This window comes from Myotis nattereri (assembly GCF_964212035.1).
Source record: "Myotis nattereri genome assembly, chromosome: 1".
Lineage (NCBI taxonomy): Eukaryota > Metazoa > Chordata > Mammalia > Chiroptera > Vespertilionidae > Myotis > Myotis nattereri.
The window spans coordinates 220,298,615-220,320,778 of record NC_138075.1 but is presented as its reverse complement, the minus strand read 5'-3'; the positions used below and the strand labels follow the sequence as shown (position 1 = coordinate 220,320,778).

The 22,164-nt window shown below is 38.9% G+C and overlaps 2 protein-coding genes across 4 annotated transcripts in view; both read left to right on the top strand.

Annotated features, from left to right (window-relative positions):
• SLIT2 (slit guidance ligand 2) overlaps nt 1-22,164 on the top strand; it is a 358,036-nt gene that overhangs the window by 107,667 nt on the left and 228,205 nt on the right. The gene's annotated exons all lie outside the window — the stretch shown is intronic.
• Nucleotides 1,018-22,041, top strand: LOC308529933 (protein SET-like; the record flags this gene model as incomplete). The annotated part of the gene is given in 4 exon segments (XM_081106328.1): nt 1,018-1,088; nt 16,243-16,304; nt 21,110-21,933; nt 21,937-22,041. Coding segments are annotated over 4 exon segments (1,062 nt in total).

Below are 22,164 nucleotides of genomic sequence, written 5' to 3'. Positions count from 1 at the left end.
CTTTTAAATAACTATATGACCCATGATGGTTATTGATTTGAATTTATCCATTATATTGTTTGTGAAATAAAGAATTTAAATCATTGGTCAGGAAAATCAGATATATTTCTTCGTATTCTCATTCCTTCTATGTCTCCTTTGCCTAAGTGTGCCTCAGGATAGCTCTTGGGATCTGTTGGTCAATTGCTGATGATATTAAGTTATACCTCAAATATCATAAAGTGATGAGACAGGCCTTACTACATCTGTATTGGGAGCAAAGCAGAGGCATATTGCTGCCTGTTTAAGCGCGTACCCTCTCTGTTTTTAATGCAGACCAGTTAATTGCGGGCCACAGATTACTGTAGTAAATACAGATCTTGTGTTTTCATTGTCATCAGGGTGGGAGTCTGATTTTCATGTGAATGTAAATGGGTAAGGCAGGTAGAATATCAAAATAAGCGTCATGGAGTGATTTTGAAATAATTATCAAGGAAAAGATGAAAGAGCTCACGTACTTACTCTGTGGGAGACAGCCTGTCTCCATGGTGCTTTATGTATTTTGCCTCATTCAAGCCTGAGAACGGCCCTATGACTTAAGTAGCATTGTTTCCATTTTACAAATTGAGGAACACTTGCTCATTGAGATTAATTTAACTTAGATTCCTCCCAGTCTTTCCTAATTCCAGAGGTTATGACTCTCTACTACACCTCCAACTTTCTTACTATGATAGGCAGAGAAGATATCTGCAGTGGCCTATGAAGTCATCACCTTAAGGTGGATAACCATAGCTGCAGGAGTTTAGAGGGTTCAAATCAATAGCACACTGAAGAATAGATGCACCGTGTGCAAAGCAACAACCACAACAACTAAGGCACAGTTACAATTTCTGTAAAATTGGGCGCCATATATTTTGAGTTCTCAATAAATAAGGGTGAGTAGATATTCTGATATTTCCAGAGAAACAAGGAAAAATACTCTGGATCTTTGAGGACCATTACGTGCCAAGCCCACAGTAAGAGATGTGAAAATAAGACATGGTCTGTGTCCCTATGGAACTCCTACTCATGGACATCACTGCTTTAGCAAGTCATCATGACGAGCTGCGGTATGTGAAGTCAGGGTGATGCGTGCTGTGGGAGCATGGAGGGCGTCACTGTGGAGGTGACATTTGAGTAGGGTCTGGGAGGATGTGTTCACCTGGGTTGAAGGAAGGAGGGGTTTCAGATGGCACAGACGGGCCGGTGAGGCACTCCACGTGGCCTACCAAGTTCGTGCTTTAGTGAGGCAGGAGAGGTTTCTGGTGATTTTCAAAGAAGCCAGTATCAGGAAGGGCCTTTCATGGCATTCTGCGGGATTCACATGCCACCTTGTTAGATAAAGAGGAGATCTATAAAGCTCTTATTAATTATAGACAAAAGAAGTTCAGATTCATCTGTTGGAAAGACTGTATTTGTGGTAGTCAGGAGGATAGGGTACAGGCAGAGAGGTGAGAGGCAGTAATATTAATAAGGCGATTATTACCGTAGGCTGAGGAGCTTAGTCTCTAGGCAAGCAATGCTCGGGGCTTGAACCATTCATAAGAATAAGACCAAAGAACAGGTACTGAGAAACCTTGAATTAATGTCATTTATTATATTTAAACAAAACAACACGCCAAACATCTTCAAGTCCTTGCTTTAATTCTTATGGATATATACTTAGGAGTGGAATTGCACAGTCACATGGCAATTCTAGGTTTAACTTTTTGATGAACTGCTATACTCATTGGCTTTTATAATTATAACATGAGTTATAACACATGTTTTCTAACAATGATACTATTAGGAAGCCAGTGATTGCCACATGAAGCACTCAGACATTTTTTTTCTTTAAATGAGTGAGTGCGTTTGTGGAGGCAGTAAATACAATGTCAGCTGTGACTTTCCTGGCACTTAGCCTTCCTTATGACCCATGCAGATTGCAAGCAGGTAGTAGATTCATCATGGTGGATGGAGATGGCTTAATGGAATGAGGAAGTGGAATGAAAGTGCTCTTCTCACGAATGGGACTGCACCTTAGGATGAGAAAATGAGGTAATGGATGAGAAGAAAGAGTATTCAGTGAGCAGCAGAGAGGAGAAAAGGTGTAGAATGTAGGTGGTATACTGCTCATCCCCTGTCTTCACTTTAATCCAGCTCCACTGAAAGGTGCATAGGAATAGGAAAGCTTTGTACACTCGTTCCCTTTAAGTCCTCCTACTAAAAATCCCACAACGACCAATATTAACTGCCTTGTATTTTTCTGTAGAGAGCTGAATAGAGATTCTCTTCTAGTCAGTTAGAGTTTTAGGTGTGTGTGGCAGAGGGAGGGAAGGCATTTTGCATTTTGGCTTAACCTTCCCTTGAAATTTCTAAGTGCTTTCACCACCACCCCCTCCCCCCATTTCATTCCAGACAAATGCTGCAAGGCTTTAATATGAAGGGAATCTCAAGAATCCAAATTATAGATGTAAACTTTCCTTTTGACCAGTTACTTTTTTTAAAGGACAATAAGAGGAAAGAGAGAAGGAAAGAAAGAATGAAAGAACAAAGAAATACTTAAATGGTATAGCATTTTTATTAATGCTCCTTCAATGAAAATAAATCCCTAAATTCTGAAAGCTCTGTGACCTTTGGGTAGGTTGTTTAAATTCTCAGGTCCTAAGGCCCTCTTTTATAAAATAAGGATAATGATTTTATTTCTGTTTTGTTGGGAAATAAGCTTTTACTACTCAGTGTGAAGGAAAGTCTGCATACTTTTCCTCTCCCTCCCTGCTTCCTCTCCCTGATTACATATTCCCTGAGGTAGGTGACAGAGCCTAAAACTGCATTCTGTGACATAACAGACCAGAACAAAGGACATACTCATATCCCTTGAAATTTTAAACCGCCTTACTAAAGCCAGTTCTATACACCTAACTTAAAACTTCTGGAGTTGGGGAGTGGAGGGTGGGTGAGGGCAGGGAGAATACCATGACAAGAACGTGGAGCAATGTCTGGAGAGACTATAAGACGTGTACTGGGTACTTGAGAAATGACAGACTCTGAACACTTTTACTGGATTCTGAGAATTTGCAAAAAAGTAAAAGCTTGTTTTTCTTGATTTAACTTTCTAAGCCAATTTGCAAATTGTCCTAATTTTGATGTGTATATTTCAGTTAAATTAATTTTTATATTCTAAGAATGTTGTTTCAGTTTTTTATATTTAGTTTTTGAACCTTGTATCTTTTTTATTCCTCAGCAATGTGTATGTTTTCTTTTAAAAGAGACTTTTTAAAATATTTAAACTATATCTAAAATACATATGCATAAGGGTTTATTTTTCTTGAAACTTAATCCTAAAGGTTTTGATTTCCTGTTTATTTTTTATAAATTTATTTTAACCGCACACTTCTGTTATAGAACTTAAATAACAGTGTTATTTTTCTTAAAATGTTTTCTTTAGAATTTATTTTCCAGGAGGAATAAAAATATTTAAAAGAGAAATTTTCATGATAATAAATCACATTGGGACTGGGTCTCTAGGTTAAGTACACCTTCCAATACTGAAAAAATAACAGCATGTATGTGCTATTAAACCATGGTAATAAAAGCAATAAAAACATAAATAAACCCTAGCACTAAATTTTGCTTCAGATGTCTAATTAAAATTATGTGATTAGTTTGGACATTTAGAGTGAATCTCATGAAAAGTAAATATAAAGGATTATAACATTAAAATAGGATAATACAAAAATTTGTGATTTGTGTGATTTTCTTAATTTGGAACATGTGGATCATCTTTAACATATATGACCAAAAGTAAAAGCACAGTTGAGCCACAATGCCATTTTGAAAACAAAACAAAATTCAGGTGTATTTCATTCATCTGCAGTGATCATTTAAATGATAGTAGTGTGTCTTCCTTACCGTAATTACTTTTGCAGACAAGAATAATAGCTTGAGGACGATTGCATCTCCATTTGCTTACTTTGGTTTCTGTCCTTGGGTTTCACTCCTGTCCCGTGGTAATTTGTCAGAGTACGAGCACCTGTTTTCCACTGGGCTTTCAGGGTGGGTAAATTCTTGTAACACAGCTACGTATTCCTAATCAGAATTCTTCTGGAATTCGGAGGGATATTCACGATAACAATAAAAATAGTAAATCACCTGCAGCCAATGAAATGAAAGGTCTTACAGACAGACTACCACCCTCACAAAAAGAAGGAAGGAAGGAAGGAAGGAAGGAAGGAAGGAAGGAAGGAAGGAAGGAAGGAAGGAAGGAAGGAAGAAAGGAAGGAAGGAAGAAAGGAAGGAAGGAAGGAAGATGTCTACCAGGTATGAGCACACACACACACACACACATGCACACACACACACACAAACTTTCTATGCAGACTTAAAAGCTTTATGATTCAAGTTGATGAATCAGGAAATCAGAGCCATTAGAATCTAGAAGTAATGTAAAGGTTGATAGAAAAAAACTAGGCAACATGCATTTTCCTACAACAAATTTTAAGAGGAAAGATCACGACAGAGTAATGTTTTTAATGCACTGGAAATATTCCCATCTTGAAAGAGATCGCTGTGAATTGTGGAAGGTGGAGGAAAAACTGTTTCTGGCTGAGGAATTGCAAATGTATTTTGAAGTAGTGTTTCCCAGTTCCTATGTTAAGATAGCAATAGGAAAGTTATTTTCTTGAATATGTGTCAAAAACACACAAACGAACAGATCAGAAAGGCCATCTTCAATTGATTTTTCAACCTGAAATAAACAAGGAAGGGAAAGCTGGTCCATCAGGGTATTAGGCCTGTCAGCTTGTGTGCAAATGATTGATTCTGAGAAGCAGACGTTACACTCGGAGACATACCGGGTGCAGCCTTTGTGCCCCATGGAGTGATTGCAAATGGAATTAGCTAGCTTTCTGCATCCTGTCTGATTGCTCGTAGGCAAGTATGTGTAAGCATTGGTTTTAATAATGGTTCAAATAGTTGAAAAATAAAGGGTCTGCATTTTAGGAGAGCTGGGCTATTCACCCACTAGCTCTCCACGGCAAAGATCCCAGGGTTGGGGGTGGGGGCGGGGGGAGCTTAACTGCTCTGTGTGTCATTTTAGAAGATAAAGAAAAATAAGAAAATCTAAAAATTCTTAAGTCAAATTAAGTTGCAGAACCTAAAAATCAGACAGTTACCATCCTATAATAGCTTGCTTTCTAGTTGCCAACATTTTATGCTTAATATCTTAACTGCCATTTCGTGTAATTACATGTAAAGTTGTTTTCCTGTAAGACATTTTCCTGTTCTGAAGGTTATTTTGAGAAAAGCTTGAACTTCATTTTCTCTTGCGCACATATGTAAATTAGCCAGCGCAAGCAAATAGCTTCTGTGGGAGGCCAGGTGTTTTCAATGATATAATAACTAATTCCAGGCTATGAATTTTATAACCCAAATACTCAAGTTAATTTTTAAAATAAACTTTCTGGAGGTCACAAAATCAAACTGTTAACTGCAGCATACTATGAAGTTTTTCCTGGTTTACATGTTAACGTTAGAGAATTTCTGAGAACTATTCTCACTCTTCCATAAAATTAACTTATCAATATAGCATGTTTTATGTGCACATACGTAGATTTTTATATGCTCTCTACTAAAGTTATACTTCTTAAAATGGTATTTCAAGTCCACCACAATTTATTCCCAATCTCTTTCCAGTTCCCATTCTCACTGCTTCCTAACCTTCAATTGACTATAAACTTTTTGTTATTCTGAGTGGTCATTCGCAAATTGTTTAACAACAGGTTCAGCATAGATACCAGCTACTCAAACCTTTGTATACCCTATAAGCGTTTAACTGCTGGGTATTAGCTGTAACTTTTTTTCATATATACTATATAATGTCTTACATCCCTATATCAGTTAAAAGTGATTTATGTAGCCCAGCTGGTGTGGTTCAGTGGTTGAGCATCGACCCATGAACCAAGGGGTCGCTGGTTTGATTCCCAGTAAGGGCACATGCCCAGATTGCAGGCTTGATCCCCAATAGGGGGGTGTGCAGAAAGCAGCCTATCAATGATTCTCTCTCATCATTAATATTTCTAATTCTCTCTCCCTCTCCCTTCCTCTCTGAAATCAATAAAAATATATTAAAAAATGATTCATGTAACAGAACATACAATTTGCTCAATCTCAGACACACTATTGATATATCCTATATATTAAAAGCCTAGTATGCTAAGTGTCCGGTCATCCGGTTGGCTGTTCAACCAATCAAAGTGTAATATGCTAATGATATGCTAAGGTCGCTCAACTGCTCGCTATGACATGCACAGACCACCAGGGGGCAGGCAGTCAACTGGTTGACCAGTCGCTATGATGTGCACTGACCACCAGGAGTCAGACACTCTGACTAGTAGGTTGGCTTGCTTCTGGGGTCCAGCCAATCAGGACTGAGCAAGATTGGCTGGACATGGCCTGGAGCCCTCCTGCGGTCCCTTCCTGGCTGGCCAACCTCCCGAATCCCTCCCTGTCCCCAAATATGCATTGTTGGTGTCCCTTGGCATGGCCTGGAGCCCTCCTGCGGTCCCTTCCTGGCTGGCCAACCTCCCGAATCCCTCCCTGTCCCCAAATATGCATTGTTGGTGTCCCTTGGCCTGGCCTGTGCCCTCTTGCAATACGGGACCCCTTGGGGGATGTTGGAGACCCCGTTTCAGCCCGATGGTGGAACAACCAGTCGCTATGATGCACACTGACCACCAACACAGGAGCTGCCCCTTGTTGGTCAGTGTGCTCCCACAGGGGGAGTGCTGCTTAGCCAGAAGCCAGGCTCATGGCTGGCGAGCACAGTGGCGGTGGCAGGAGCCTCTCCCATCTCCATGGCAGCTCTAAGGACGTCCAACTGATGGCTTAGACTCGCTCCCTCTGGGGTTCCCAGACTGTGAGAGAGTGCAGGCCAGGCTGAGAAACCTCCTTGAGAGCATAAATTTTGTGCACTGGGCCTCTAGCAGTTACATATACATATATATATATATATATATATATATATATATATATATATATATACACACACACACACACACATACTAGAGGCCCCATGCACAAAGATTCGTGCAAGAATAGGCCTTCCTTCCCCTGGCTGCCAGCACTGCCTTCACTCCAGCCAGAGCTGCCTTCTGCCTCTAGCCTTGTCACGTCAATTTGCATATTCCCTCATTGGCTGTGGGCTCCACCATCTTTATCATGAAGTGATGGCTAATTTGCATATTACTCTTTTATTAGATAGGATATGAAAGTCTAGAGGTAGGCAGGCGGTTCAGGGTTAGTATAGCTCTTCAACAATAACTTCAGGACCCCAGGCTCTTTCTGTTTGTCTGCTGTACCATCTTAATATGTTGGCTTTGGGCCTCATGATTACCAACTCATGTTCACAATATGGCTGTTGCTTCTCCAACCTTTCATCCATATTCCAGGCAAGGAAAAGGATGATGTGGAAAATGGCAAGATAAAGGACTATACCAGCTTTTGTGTCTTTCTTTTTTTTTTTTTTTTTTCTTCAGTAAAGTAGAAACTCTCTCAGACACCTTACCTAGCAGTCTTTGGCTTACATTTCACTGGCCAGAACTCTTGTATGGCTGCCCCTACCTGGAAGATGGCTAAGCAGAAGGAATGTCGTTGAATGAACAGTGCCTAACACACTGCTTTTTATTCACATTCATCCTCCCCTCAGAATGCTCTTCCTGTCATCACTCATGTGATTTTCATCCACATGGTGTGTAGAGGCTGCCCATTTTCTCCTATTCTAACCGCAGAGCCACCTCTCTGTATTTTTCTATGGAATAGCACTTTTTAACCTTTAAAATAAATGTAATTATGTACGTGCAACTGTGTCTTAATCTTGAGATCAAAGACTACGAATCACTCTTTCAGCTACAAGTGTCAAAAAATAATTTTAACTAATTTATTCCATAATTGATTGGCTCCTTTAACATGGGAGTCTGCTCTTGGCTGGCTTCAGGCATGTCTGGAACCACAGGCTGAGATGTGTCCAATATTAAGCCCCTGAGTCTGTTTTCATTCTCAGTTTCATCCATCCTGCTCCATCGCCCTCTCTCCTCCCATGTTCGCCTTCTCCCTATTTTCTTTCTCCCATTCTTTATTCTACTTTCCTTGTGTGTGTTTTTCTTTTATAAAATAGATTCATAACACATTGTGTAAAAGATACATATTTGCAGCTCCTAACTTACCTGGTTTTTCATTATGGCAGAATCAGGAGACCTCCCCACCTCCCACCTTGCTCCCACATGCATTTAATCAAATATTTCTGGAAGGAATATGATTAGCATTGGTTGGCCACGTTTTCATCCTTTCGCAAATCAGTGTGGAGGGCAATAGGATATTAAGATTGGCTAGGCCTAGGTTTGAGGACCATTGTAATGGCCCAGATTGGATGAGGACTGCCATTGATGGTCCCACCACGGCCATATGTGATGGTGGGAGAAAATGCTTTGCAGGCTAAATAAGCACTGTTATTTTTCCTCTCATCTCTCACAGCATGTGTTTCAGTGTCTCAGGAGCCGTATTTAGATCATGTGATGCCATTTTGTATTTTGAATTCATATGAATTCTCAGTGAATAAGTTCAATTTTTCTAAAGTAAGGAAATGCAGCCCCAAATCACATCCAAAAAAAAAAAAAGTTACCCCTACTATTGCTCTTTCAGCAAATATTTATTGACTGCCTACGCTACAGCAAGGCACAAATTGAAAGATGTTTTATTCTTTTAGTGGAGATAATTGAGATGTTTTTCTCTGTACTTAAAAACATTAATCTGACAGAGGCGATAGTAGGCAATACCTAGTCCCAAGCAGAGTATATTCAGGGAGCCATTTGTCTCAACGCTTCTTATAAAACTGTACAGCATTGTGTTCAACTTCAGTGAGTGGAAATAAGAAGCTGAAGAGAATGAATTCAGGTATTTACTTTTAAACCATTTAAAGAAGCATTTGGTTCATTTGTAGGTCTCTCAGAAAGCATCCTAAGCGTAAGCATATACCTCCCAGTAAAATAAGTTCATATCTGTACTTATTATTTCTCTGTTGTCCCCTTGACTGATCCAGAAACATTTAGAGGTGAAAGATGTTAGCATTTCTTTCTCCTGCAGGTTTGTCACTTGCTGTGAATAACTCAGTTCATGAAGGACTTCCGGTATGTTCAAGGTCATTCGCCTCCGGGTTTGGAACGAGAAAACGATGGACTTTAAGCCCGTTTGCCTTTTTTGTCACCATAGGGCAGAGTCATTATCTCTCCAAAAAACAGGTTGATTCTCTCCCGTGAAAGCTCCTGGGGATGGATCCCTTCAGCCCATTCTCCCAGGGGTGAGAAGGCTTGGAGGTCGTATCAGGGGCCTGCGCTGGAGGAGCATCCCTCTGGGCTTTCTTTGGAGGATTGATTGGTTTGTAAAGGAAGACAGATAACACTGTCCTCTTTCACGCTTTCTCTCTTGCTTCCATTCTTGAAAACTTGAAAGTTGTATACAATCAGAAGTCTTACTTGACAAATTCTCTAAACAGGATTCTTGAAGCTGAGGAACTTTTAATGGGACTCTTCAGCTAAACTGAAATCACGTATATAATCCAGCTCTGTATTGTTAGTTTTTCAGATTTTTTGAAATAATGTGATGAGGTAGAAAAGATAGAAGGGCAGGGGGTAGGGTGGGTGAGGGGGAATGCAAGGGAATTTCTAAGACCAGTCATCTCCCAGACTGACTCAGATTAAAGGTCTCAATAAGCCTCGGGAAAAGGACATTTCTAAACACAGCTTTTAGACTTTTTTTAAAGGTAATTGAAAATAGTTCTACGTGTTTGAGATAAGCCATACCATCTCTCTACACTGTAGTGCTCAAAGTAGATGCCACCGAACAAGTGAATGGGGATGATTCACAGCAACGACTTCCATTTCAGTTGAGTAAAAATCAATGCAAATAAATGCAGTATCAAATTCGAACACCTACTGTGTGCCCCGGGTCTTTGCTGGGATCTGGAAAACTCCTTTTAACTCGTTACTATAATCATGGCTTTGGGTCTAGTGGAGGGGGTTTTTTGAAGTAAAGAATGCTCATGATAAAGTTACTGGGAGAAGTCTAGAAACTTCTTTGTTCTTCTGCTTCCTTCCTTTGGTAAAAAGGAAGTGGAGCTCCAGCTTACTCTCAGCCTGTCCCTATCGCTTGGCACGTCTGGGAGAATTGGAAGTGGCCCTATCTTACATTTCCCCCCTCTTGGCTGAGGGGGTTTGATATCTTCTTACTAGCAGAGACCCATGTGTCATTCTGAACCTAGTGATGATGTCTCTTCCAAATCTTTATTCTTCTTTGGATGAAAGACTTTCTACTGTGTATCTGGGGGGAACTTTCCTTACATGAATAATTCTCAAGGTGTTTTCTGTGTCACAATGCCATATCATATGAGAACTTGCTAGAAATAACAATACTGCCCCCCGCCTCCCAGACCACGGAGTCAAACATCTAGGGGAGGACCCTCCACTGTGTTTGGGCAAGTCCTCCAGGAGATTATGACTCCCACCAGAAGTTTGAGAACCACCTGTGCTTTTCATCATATCTGTAACTAATGCTATAGCCTGCCTTAGCCAGATTTAATTCTTGATGTGTGAAAAATCACATTCACAATGTAGAAAACTCCTTTCTCTTTCCACAAACTTTGACCAGAGTAGACTCAAATAGGCTGTTTTGAAAATTAAATACCTCCACTGATTTCTTTTTCTTCTTGCATTTCTGAGCTAGTCATTCTCACCCTTCCCATTAAATAGGGAGATAGGCACAAGAAAGGAGAAGCATCTTAAGGGGATACAGCGGATTTCAAAGGAAATACTATTTTTTTGTACTTAAGATACAAAATGGTGGAGTACATGCCTGGAACCAGCCTCACTAGTTTGAGTCAGGAATTTTAAATTCAGCTTCTAAGTGGGACAGCAGCTCTAAGATTGGAATCTTTAGCTTGCTCAGTCATTTTCATTTAGACCTGTCATGGGCATCTCAAACTTAGTAGGTGTAAAAGGTAATTTATTATCTTTCCCCTCAAACCATCCTCCATTTCCTGAAGTTAAGACCTTGGTGAATAGCCATGTGATGGTAACTGTAAGCATCAATTTGGGAGTTGGATTGATCTGGATCCAAATAGTAATCTCATCATTTATTACCATTGCGACCTTGAACAACCAACTTCTTAAGTCCACATTTTCTTATAAAATGGAGGAAACCCCAATTCCTTTGTGTCATTGTGGAGATTTGGATAAAACATTTGCCTGATCAAATATTATTTATTATCCTAAAAACACCTCCTTCCCAACATCCTCTCAGTGACGGAGTCACTAGGCAGCACTGTGTGTTCTTCAGAAATACCTTTCAAATACTATTGCTTTTCTTTCAACAAATTGCTCTCAGTAAAGACAATCTCCAGTTATTTGGAAATGACATGGTTTCCTATTTGCTCTCCCTGCCTCGAGCTGGCTTGCCCTCAGAGCCACCGCTGTAGTTATGCAGGCTCTGGAGTGCACATGAGCATCATGTCTAAGGGGCACCATCAGATGCGAATGAGACCTTGTAAGGGTCTGCCTGCACACTCACACACACTCATGCTGACACACTTACATGCTCTCAGTCTTGCACAGCCGTGCACACATCACACACATTGATGTTGACACTCACACAAACCCACACAAATGTGCACACTAACACCAACTCAGAGACCCCTCCCTTGCTGCGCACACCCATTCAGACTCATTCACATTCACACACAAATTTGTATATTTTTAAAGATGAAACAGCAAAACGCTTTTTCCCCAACAAAATATATGTTTCTGTAACTGTATTGAAGGAGGAATACCTCTTTAAATCCACATACAGGTGTCATTGGGGCACCTCTTCTGACTCCTCTTAGCTCTCTATCATTGGTACCCACCATTATTCCTGACCAAAAGGAGTTGTGTAACAAATTACTTTTCCTCCACTAAATACATATAAATTCAGCCCAAATATTGTGTTATTATAAGGATTTTTTAATTTGGCCTAAGATGGCACATTTACTTATTTTAATTATAAGGAAGAACTCAGTAGACATGCCTAACTACTTAGGTTTCATTAATGAATATTCTGTGTGATACATTTTTAGCAAAAAGAGAAATTCCAGTCCAGCATCACTGTTCTCATTGCTCTATCTCTCTGAGTGGTTAGAGGGATTTGGATCTACTTCCTCGGCCCCTTTCAGAGTCCTGCTATCTAACATTGTTTACATGTACCACGCACTCACTATGCCAGCCACTCTGACGCCTAATTTCATTTAGTCCTCACACCAGTCCTGGAGATGGTGTGATCTTCACTACCATTCTACAGATGAGGAAAAATTATTTTGAGAGGAATTTGCTTGATGTCAAATGGTGCTTAAATTGCAGAAATTGACTTCAAATCCAGATTTATCTGCTTTCAGAGTTAGTGACTTTTTATGGCCAGTTACTGGACATTCTTTTGTGGCCTCATTAAATTTAATAAAGATTAAAGTAGAAAAGAAACCCAAAGAGAAGAGGTGAAATACAGTTCAATATAAGCATTCTTTAGACTTTTAAAAGTCATGATTTTATGTTACTTTTAAAATATAAAAATATATTTATATATTACTTTTCTAATTTCCAAAGTTAACTTTGTTCTATTTAAAATGTACATGCCTTTGGAGATTTTTATATTTCATTCTCTTCGATAGCATGGATCCTGCTAAATTTTGACTTTACACTCGGCAAAATACCTTATTTTTTTAGTTTTATTCTTGTTGATATATTTACTTGCTTTCTTTCAATTTTACACTTTACTTCTACAATTGCTGTATAATATAAAGCAAGCCATGGACAAGATGTTTAAGCCCACTCAAAGCTTCAAGCATCATAATAGCAAAACTGAAGTCAAATCTATTGATGTTGAACAATATTCATCTCTAGAGTTGGAAAAGATCTCTTAGATTATATCTCTTTTATTATGTAACACCCTTTTGTTTTAAATGTTCTGCAATGGGATAAACATCTTATTTTATAAACCTAATGGAGAGGAGACATCACCGTTAAAGGAATCATCAGATGCGGATATGTTGTCCGAGTGTGTTTACACATGGAAGTATTATTTACTCATTGCTTGCTCAGTTCCTTGTAAATAACAGGTGTTAGATGCTGTCATTATATTTATACGTGAAGCAGCATTTCTAATCTCAAGTCACTTCTTTCAACTAGCATATCTTTGACCTCTCTCCCCATGACATTTTTTAAAGCTGCTAGGGGATTTATAATCAAAATTAGTTTGGCAGCTTTCTGAAAGAGAAGACCTTGCTAGAAGAAAAACTTCTAATCCTTATGCCTCTATTATCACACTCAAGAAAACCACTTTTTGACACTGAGTTTGACTCTGCTGTTGACTTCTATTGGATTGGCTCCTCTGTATTTCACTTTCCAATTAAATGGAATACAAATATCAATGTTTGAAATGCCTAACTCATTAATGTATGCAATGCTTCACGAATAGGCTATTCCATTTGCTTCGAAAAAAATTTAAAGAAACTCAAGTATTTTTCTTTGCATATATAAGTTTAATGATGCTCAGTATTGAAGTCTTGGTGTCACTCCTTATAAATTTTGTCTTTTAATATACTAGTAGCTAGTACATATGCATAGTTAATACACACACACACACACACACGTGTGTGTGTGTGTGTGTGTGTTTTAATATATTAGCTTCTACAGAATTCCGTAGGGCTTCCTATAGCATTAACTTACTCACTTAACAAATATGTATTGAATCTTTTTGATGTGAAAGGCTTGCTTCTAGGAGCCACATACATAAAAATGACCAAGTGTGACACCCATCCCAGTTCCTCCAGGAGTCCCGAATCTGCTGGAAGAAACAAACAATTGAAAACCAATGATGACACCATGCAATTATGGCACCATGCGTCTCTGGAGTAGCACTTAGAAGAGGCACAGCCCACTTCAGGAAATGCTATAGCAGAAGTAGGAGTTAACTGGAACCTGTGTGGCAAAAGGATGTTTGGCAGCATGAACAGTGAGCAGGGACTAGAACAAGCATGTCTAACTCAAAGGCTAACAAGAGCCAAATAAACGAGGCGTGTGGCCCGTGGGCCTCAAGTTTGACATGCTTGGACTAGAAGAAGGAAATAGTAGCAAAACCAGGTGACGTTTTGTCTCCTAGGAATTGTTCTTATCTATGAGAGTCAGTGTGTATAGCGGTCAGACTCACACTCTCTCGATTGTCTCCGTTTGCATCTCTGCTCTGCCACTTAGGAACTAAATGTGAGTTATTAGCATCACTTCTCAGCATCTCAGCTTCCCCACTTGTGTAAGCGTGGGTTTTGGAATCATACCTACACTGGGGAGGTACAGTGAGGATTTCATATGATAATGTGTTCCAGGGAACTTAGAGAAAAGGGCTGCAGGTACACAGAGTGCACTTAGATTAGTTTCCTAGGGCTGATATGCAAGTACCACAAACTGGAGGCTTGACATCCAAAATCCAGTCCCCTGGTTCTCTCTGGATTGTGGGGGAAGGATCTGGTCCTGGCCTCTCTCCTTGGCTTATAGATGGCCCTCTTCTTCCTGAATCTCTCTGTGTTATCTTCCCTCTGGGTGTGTCTCTGTGTCCTAGTGTTCCCTTTTTTATACAAGTCCTATTGGTTAAGGCCCATCCTAATGACTTCATCATAACTCATTATATCTGCAAGAACCCTAATTCACACTAAGGTCACATTTTGAGTTACTGAGAATAGAATTTCAAAGTGAATGGAGGAGGGCAGAGTTTAACACATACAAGTACCCAATCAAAAAGTGCTCATTTTTCATTGTGTAGTAAGTAAACGTTTAGACAAAGTAGGTGGGAAGAAGGAGGAACTTTGAGTGGGACCAGCTGCCTCTTTGGAAGGTAACAATCATTGCTCAGAACTACACAAAGGCCCATTTTGGCTTAATTTTGATAGTTATGTGAACAATGGGAAAGTCAAAGTTTTCATTATGTACCAGTTAATTTTTTTCACATCTCAAGTTGAAGTTCTACTCTTGGTTGTCTCTTACTTAAATTCACATTTGCATACTTCAGCGCTTTGGTGGAACCTAGAGGTCAGCCATTCCAGCCAACCACTCACAGTGGAGGAATCAGGTCCCACAGTTGAAGGAAAGTGGTTGCAGCCCTATTAGCACCTACTAGCCAGGGCTATCTGCCCCTCTGCCCTCTAAGTGCCTTGAGGTTACAAGGACCCTGGTAGCATATAGGTGCTTCTGCCTGTAGGCACTTGATTTCCTGCTACTTTCTTTTTTAAATAAATTTTTATTATTGATTTCAGAGAGGAAGGGAGGGGGAGAGAGAGACAGAAACATCAATGATGAGAGAGAATTACTAATCAGCTGCCTCCTGCATGCCCCCTACTAGGATTGAGCCCGCAACCCGGGCATGTGCCCTGCCCAGGAATCGAACCATGCACCAGGTTCATAGGTCAACACTCAACCACTGAGCCATGCCAGCCCGGCAACTGCTACTTTCTTAACCTGCTTCCTATTTGTGTGAAGAGAAAGATTGCTCACTGAATGGATGAAGTAAGCTTGCACTTCAATCTACTGCTTTCACTTGACCCTAACTGCTCTGATTTTGGACTTTTGCTCTAGATTTCCATTTCTCTGTTCTCTGGCATTGATCTACCTCTTCTTAAGGAGTTTAGTCCTCTTAATTGCCTAAGAGTCGATAGTTTCCTGCTGACCCTCTGTTAAAGGGAGTTTTTGTTAATTGAAATGTAGCCTATTCCTGTTGCTCCATTCCTATCCTCCTCCCACTTTTTCTTTTCTTTTTTAACTCTTTCCTTCTCTCTTCTCTTCCCTTTCCTCCCCTTTTCTCTTCTTCCATTTCCTCTCTCCTTCTAGTCCTTTGCTTCTTCATCCTTCTTTTCCTATTTCTTCTATAGCCAGTAAGTAGGAAACATACCTCCAGTTGTTAGTGAATGTTCATATATTAACACCTTAAAGAAATGATTGTGGGGTTTTTAGCTGTGATAATATAAACTCAGAGTTTATATGCACTCAATACATTGATCACTTTTCTGCCAACTGGAAAGACAACGGGAGCTGAAATTTGTTAACATTTCAGACATAAATATGTTGTCAAATTTGACATTGAGCCTTTTTCCTGTTGCTCTCTTTTTCTTCCCTTTTCTTACAGCATCATTGGCATTCTAGTTGGGAAGAATGTAGCAATGGGACATGGAGAAACATTGTTACATGGTTAGTGTGTGTGTGTGTGTGTGTGTGTAGGTGTGTGTGTGCGTGCGCAGAGGATATTACACAATTAGTTACAATCAGTGTGATTTCCAACATTTTTCGCTTGGAGAACTGGACCATCCTTATGTTGCTTATCATGTATCTGTTTATATTTTAAGTGGATTAATAATAGTGCACACATCCATCCCTTGTATAACTGTTGAAGAAAGAATGGCATCATCAGTCCTGTTGATGAGTTCTGCTCTTCATGTTCTGTTGTGTCTCATTGGACATAATGGTAGGAAATGTGCAAAAGAAGACTAATGCATGACTAAAATATGCACATTCTGTACCAATGGACACATACAGCTTTGCCTCTAATATTTGCAGCAATTCTCTTGGTCTGTACTTAGAGATCAGAAACCATATTTACATTTTTGAAGTATTTATTATGATAATTTATTGATTTTGAATAAAAGAGTAGATGTCATATCACTGAAATTTGAAGAAGCCCAATGAAAGTGAATGTATATATTAAGAAATTTGAAATAGAATGGGAAAAAAGTCTCTAATAATATACAAACATCTGTACTTGTCTGAAATGATGGAAACATTTACTTGTATAAAATAACAATCATGAGTCCTATTCTCTCCTGCTAGGCAGTTTTAACAAGTCATGCAAACAAGGCAGATAAAAAGCTCACATGTCACTTAGAGTCAGATCACTTGGATAGTGATGCTGTGACATAAGGCAATTATCATAAACTCCTTATTCAGCATATCTGGATTTATATACCCTCCTACAGAATAAATTTGTAATGATGGGAGCAGTTTAAAAGACACAGCTGCTTGTGAGGTTGTTTTCTAAGGTTTCAAGTAGAAGAAGGTAGACAAGATATCCAGGATGTTGGCCACATTCAGTGATCCATGCAAGTTTGGTAGCTTCAAAGTCTGTAGAAACCAGTGCTCCCCTTTGAGAACAGTAGCCAAAGTACCCATATTCTATATTAGACAATAAGTGAATTGGGAGCAGAAACCGATTCATGGCCACAAAGGGCCCTTGAGGTAAAACTTAGATGGAGACCAAGGGAAAACAACGTCACAGACCAGTAAACGCAGTGTGTGATTTTAAATGTGTTTTGGTTAAATCTGAAGGTTGTGCATGTGAGAGGATAAGGGGTACTTGGAAAAGCTTTGTACCTTCTGCACAATTTTTCTGTACCTAAAATTGTTCTAAAAATTAAATTAAAAATTGAACAACAAAGTTTCCCACAAGACAAAACATCAAACAAACAAAAAGCTACAAACCCAGGTGTCTTCATTGGTGAATTCTACCAACCTTTATAGAAGAAATAAAGTAAACTCTAGATAGACTTTTCCAGAAAATAGAAGAGGAGAGAATATGTCCAAGCACATTCTATAACAGATCAGACAATTTTTGTTACAAAAATATCTCCCAACAAAACTGCAATTCAGCATACATGTACATAGATGCAAAATTCTTTTTCAAAAATTGAATGAATTAGCATAGCAATAAATAAAGAGGTTAATCCACATGACCAGTTGGGGTTTATCCCAGGAATACATTTGAAAAATCAATCATTGCAATTCAACCTATTAAAATTATTTTAAGAAGAGAAAACACTTGATAACATTTAGCACTTATTCATAATAGAAAGAAAAACACTCAGCAATCTAGAAATAGAAGGGACTCCTTCAAATTGGTAAAGGGCATCTTTGAAAAACCTAGAGTTAACTTACTCTCACAGGGTAAATGTTTTCCTCTAAGTTCGGGAGTTAGGCAGCCACTCCCTTCTGACCTTGTTTAAAATATTCTAAGCAGCCCAATAAGTCTTAAAACATCGTATAGCTTGACAAAGAAGCAGCAGGACTCTCTAACATTATTGTTTTTGCAAAAACCTTGGGGAATCATCAAGAAATTACTCAATCTAAGTGGGCTTATCCAAGTTGCAGTATGCATATTGCTTACTATTCTTGCCTCTTTTTCAAACAAAAAATTGAAATTATTGTCCAGACAAAAGCTTATATGCAGATATTCACTTTAGATTTTTAGAGAATAGCCGAATAGCAAAAAAAAAAACAAAAAAAAAACACAAAAAACCCCACAACAAAACAAAAAAACTCATTGTTCAGCTATTACCACGCTTAAACAAATATGGTAAACTTATACAATGGAACACTGCTACTCAGCAATAAAAAGGACTTAACTACTGGCACCTAGAACAACTCTCAAAAAGTATTATGCTAAGTGAAAGAAGGTAGATAGAAAAGACTCCGAACTGCAATTTCATTCACATAATATTCTAAAAGAGGCAAAGTTATGATGATATAAATAGACCAGATGTTGTGTGGGGAGGTCAAGACTGAGGAGAGAGATTGACAGCAAATGGGCATGAGGGAGTTTTGGGGGTGATGGACTAATTTTGCATCGTGATAGGTTTAGTGATTATATGACTGCATACACTTGTTAAACCTCTGAACTGCATACTTAAAATTACTTAAATTTCTTTCTCCTTAATTATACCTCAGGAAAGCTGACTAAAAGTAAGAGACAAAAATCTATCTTCAGATAAATCTTAGCAATTATACTGACAGATGTGTCACTAAGGATATTTTTCAGTAATTGGTTCAGAGTTGTGGGCTGATAAATGGATTGAAGCAAATCATGAGAAGAGCTTAATATTACTTTAGAAAGCGGCCCTTGGACGATAATCCTGGAATATAGCCATACAAGGAGATCAGCCAATCCTAGCCAGAAGTTTAAGTTTTCCATTTTTTAATGAATTCAGGTCAAGCAATGGCACTTGTTTTATAATGATGGTGACAAGTTTCATATGTACTTGTACATGCTTTACAGTTCTGAAAGCAAGTTAGCATAAATTACTGTATTGGCTGAAAGATCTTAAGGCCTGAGACATGTTCTGGCTATGGGAGCAGGTTGATAATGTTCATGGGATCAGATAGGTGTCATCAAGAATTGGAATGCTGCCTGACCTGGTGTGGCTCAGTGGTTGTGTTGACCTATGATCCAGGAGGTCTTGGTTCAATTTTCTGTCAGGGCACATGCCCGGGCAGCCAATCAATGTTTCTCTCTCATCATTGATATTTCTATCTTTTGCTCCCTCTCCAAATGTATGTTCTTTTGACATTTATTTGGTCATAATTAAGTAACACCTCAAATTTAGTAAAATCCAATTTACCTAGAAACTCCGTATCACTTAATTTGAACTCTTTATAACTAAGCCATAATCCAGAAAGTAAAGGAGATTATTATTCAAATCACTCTTTTCACCGTGCCCCACATAAGTGCCACAGTGTGTATGATGAAAGCATGTGTATAAAACTCATACATTTGACTCATAGGAGAATAATTTGAACTGTATTCAAAGTTGTTGACTCTTCTTAAATATAAATCTATTAAACTGAATTTTCTGATTATCCCACACAGCGATTACTAAAATTAGCCAATTGAAAGGAGGCAAGAAGACAGATGACAGTTGGAATTAATAATTTCTCAGTTACTCTTCATTAACCTTGACAGTTTAATGTGTATGGCTTTATGTGAGACTTAAACATTGTTTATACAAACCTGTTTCTTTGGCAAAGGGTTGTGTTTGTGTTAAACAACACGTTGTATCTTTACAAATCATCTCAAACATAAATCTCTCAGAAAATATTCTTCATTAAACATTTGATGTCCTATGAATTTAATTTAACTTACTGAGATATGAATAGTGATGATCCTGCAATAGAACCAACTAGAAGTATGATGCAAAAACCTCATTTTTCCATTGTTAAACATCATATCAAAAATCCGTTCTTGAGTTCTCAGCCACTGATTTATTGAGAACTATTTATACATATCATACAATCCAATTTCTCCTAAATGGGTATTGGGAGAGATTGATACCAGGCATAATCTGGAAATAGGGATTATAAATATTTAAGAGGACTATCTGGGATTTATCACATACAAGGACCAAAGTAATAGGTTATCAGGCTGTGTAGTAATGCATCATTATCTCTTTTGTATGCCTACAGTTTTAAGTACTTTGTTCTATCAGAGGAATTGAAAGGTAGCATTTTCTGAATAGCAGTCTCATTCAGATGAACCCACAGAGTAATGGTGGGCATTTGTTATAGAGTTAGCTCCCAGCCTCTTGTACACTTTTCCTTTGGGGGGAAAAGTGCCTCTTGGTGGAGGCAGGACCTGCTTTCTGAGGTGGGCACCAATCTTCTCTTAGCCTTCTGCCTTAAAGGATAGAATTTCCTGCCTGTATCCTGGTGGGGAGGGGGGCCTGACTACTTCCCACCAGTCAGACGTGAGCAGTGAGGGGGTCTTTCGAACCAGATCATTTCATAGCTGGGGTAAGGCCCACTAGAGTAGTTCTTAAACTTTTTTTTTTGTCTCAGAACTCCCTCATATTCTTAAAATTTGTTGTGGAATGTAAAGAGATTTGGTTTATGTTAGTCACATCTATATATTATCCCCATGCTATATCTATATCTACATATCTACATTTACTTAGAACTTAAAGCAGAAGTTTTAAAAATGTTTATTAAATAATTTTTATATATCTTTAACCTCTGCTTTTACCAATCTTTAATTTTTTTAAGTTTTTAATTACATTTATTGGGTGACATTGGCTATTAAGATCATATAGGTTTCAAGTGTAAATGTCTGATACATGATCCATACATTGAATTGTGTCCGCCATTTTAAATAGCAAAATAATCCTGTTACAACGTTAACTTTATATATATTATATGTATAAAATGTACATATATTTTAAAAATATATAATATAGTCTCAGCGCGCCTTCCAGCCCCGCCGCTTCCCTGCCATCGGCTCCTCGGACCTCCCGCGCGGCATGGCCCCAAACGCCAGTCCTCACTCCCGCCGCAAGCGAAGAAACCCAAAGTGCCCCCAGCCCCCAAGCCGGGGAAGAAGCAGGCCCCTCCGGACGTGCTGAAGGGAGAAAAAGAACAGCAAGAAGCGATTGAACATATTGATGAAGTACAAAATGAAATAGACAGACTTAATGAACAAGCCAGTGAGGAGATTTTGAAAGTAGAACAGAAATATAACAAACTCTGCCAACCATTTTTTCAGAAGAGGTCAGAATTGATCGCCAAAATCCCAAATTTTTGGGTAACAACATTTGTCAACCATCCACAAGTGTCTGCACTGCTTGGGGAAGAGGATGAAGAGGCGCTGCATTATTTAACAAGAGTTGAAGTGACAGAATTTGAAGATATTAAATCAGGTTACAGAATAGATTTTTATTTTGATGAAAATCCTTACTTCAAAAATAAAGTCCTCTCCAAAGAGTTTCATCTGAACGAGAGTGGTGATCCATCTTCAAAGTCCACTGAAATCAAATGGAAATCTGGAAAGGATTTGACGAAACGTTCCAGTCAAACACAGAATAAAGCCAGCAGGAAGAGACAGCATGAGGAACCAGAAAGCTTCTTTACCTGGTTCACCGACCATTCTGATGCAGGTGCAGATGAGTTGGGAGAAGTCACCAAAGATGACATTTGGCCAAATCCATTACAGTGCTACTTGGTTCCTGACATGGATGATGAAGAAGGGGAAGGAGAAGAAGATGATGATGATGATGAAGAAGAGTAAGGGTTGGAAGGTATTGATGAAGAAGGGGATGAGGATGAAGGTGAAGAAGATGAAGATGATGATGAGGGGGAAGAAGGAGAGGAAGATGAAGGAGAAGATGACTAATGAGCACTGATGGATTCCAAACTTTTTTAATTTTCTCCAGTCCCTGGGAGCAAGTTGCAGTCTTTTTCCTTTTTCTTTTTTCTCCCCCTCTTGTGCTCAGTCACCCTGTTTTTGAGGTCTCTT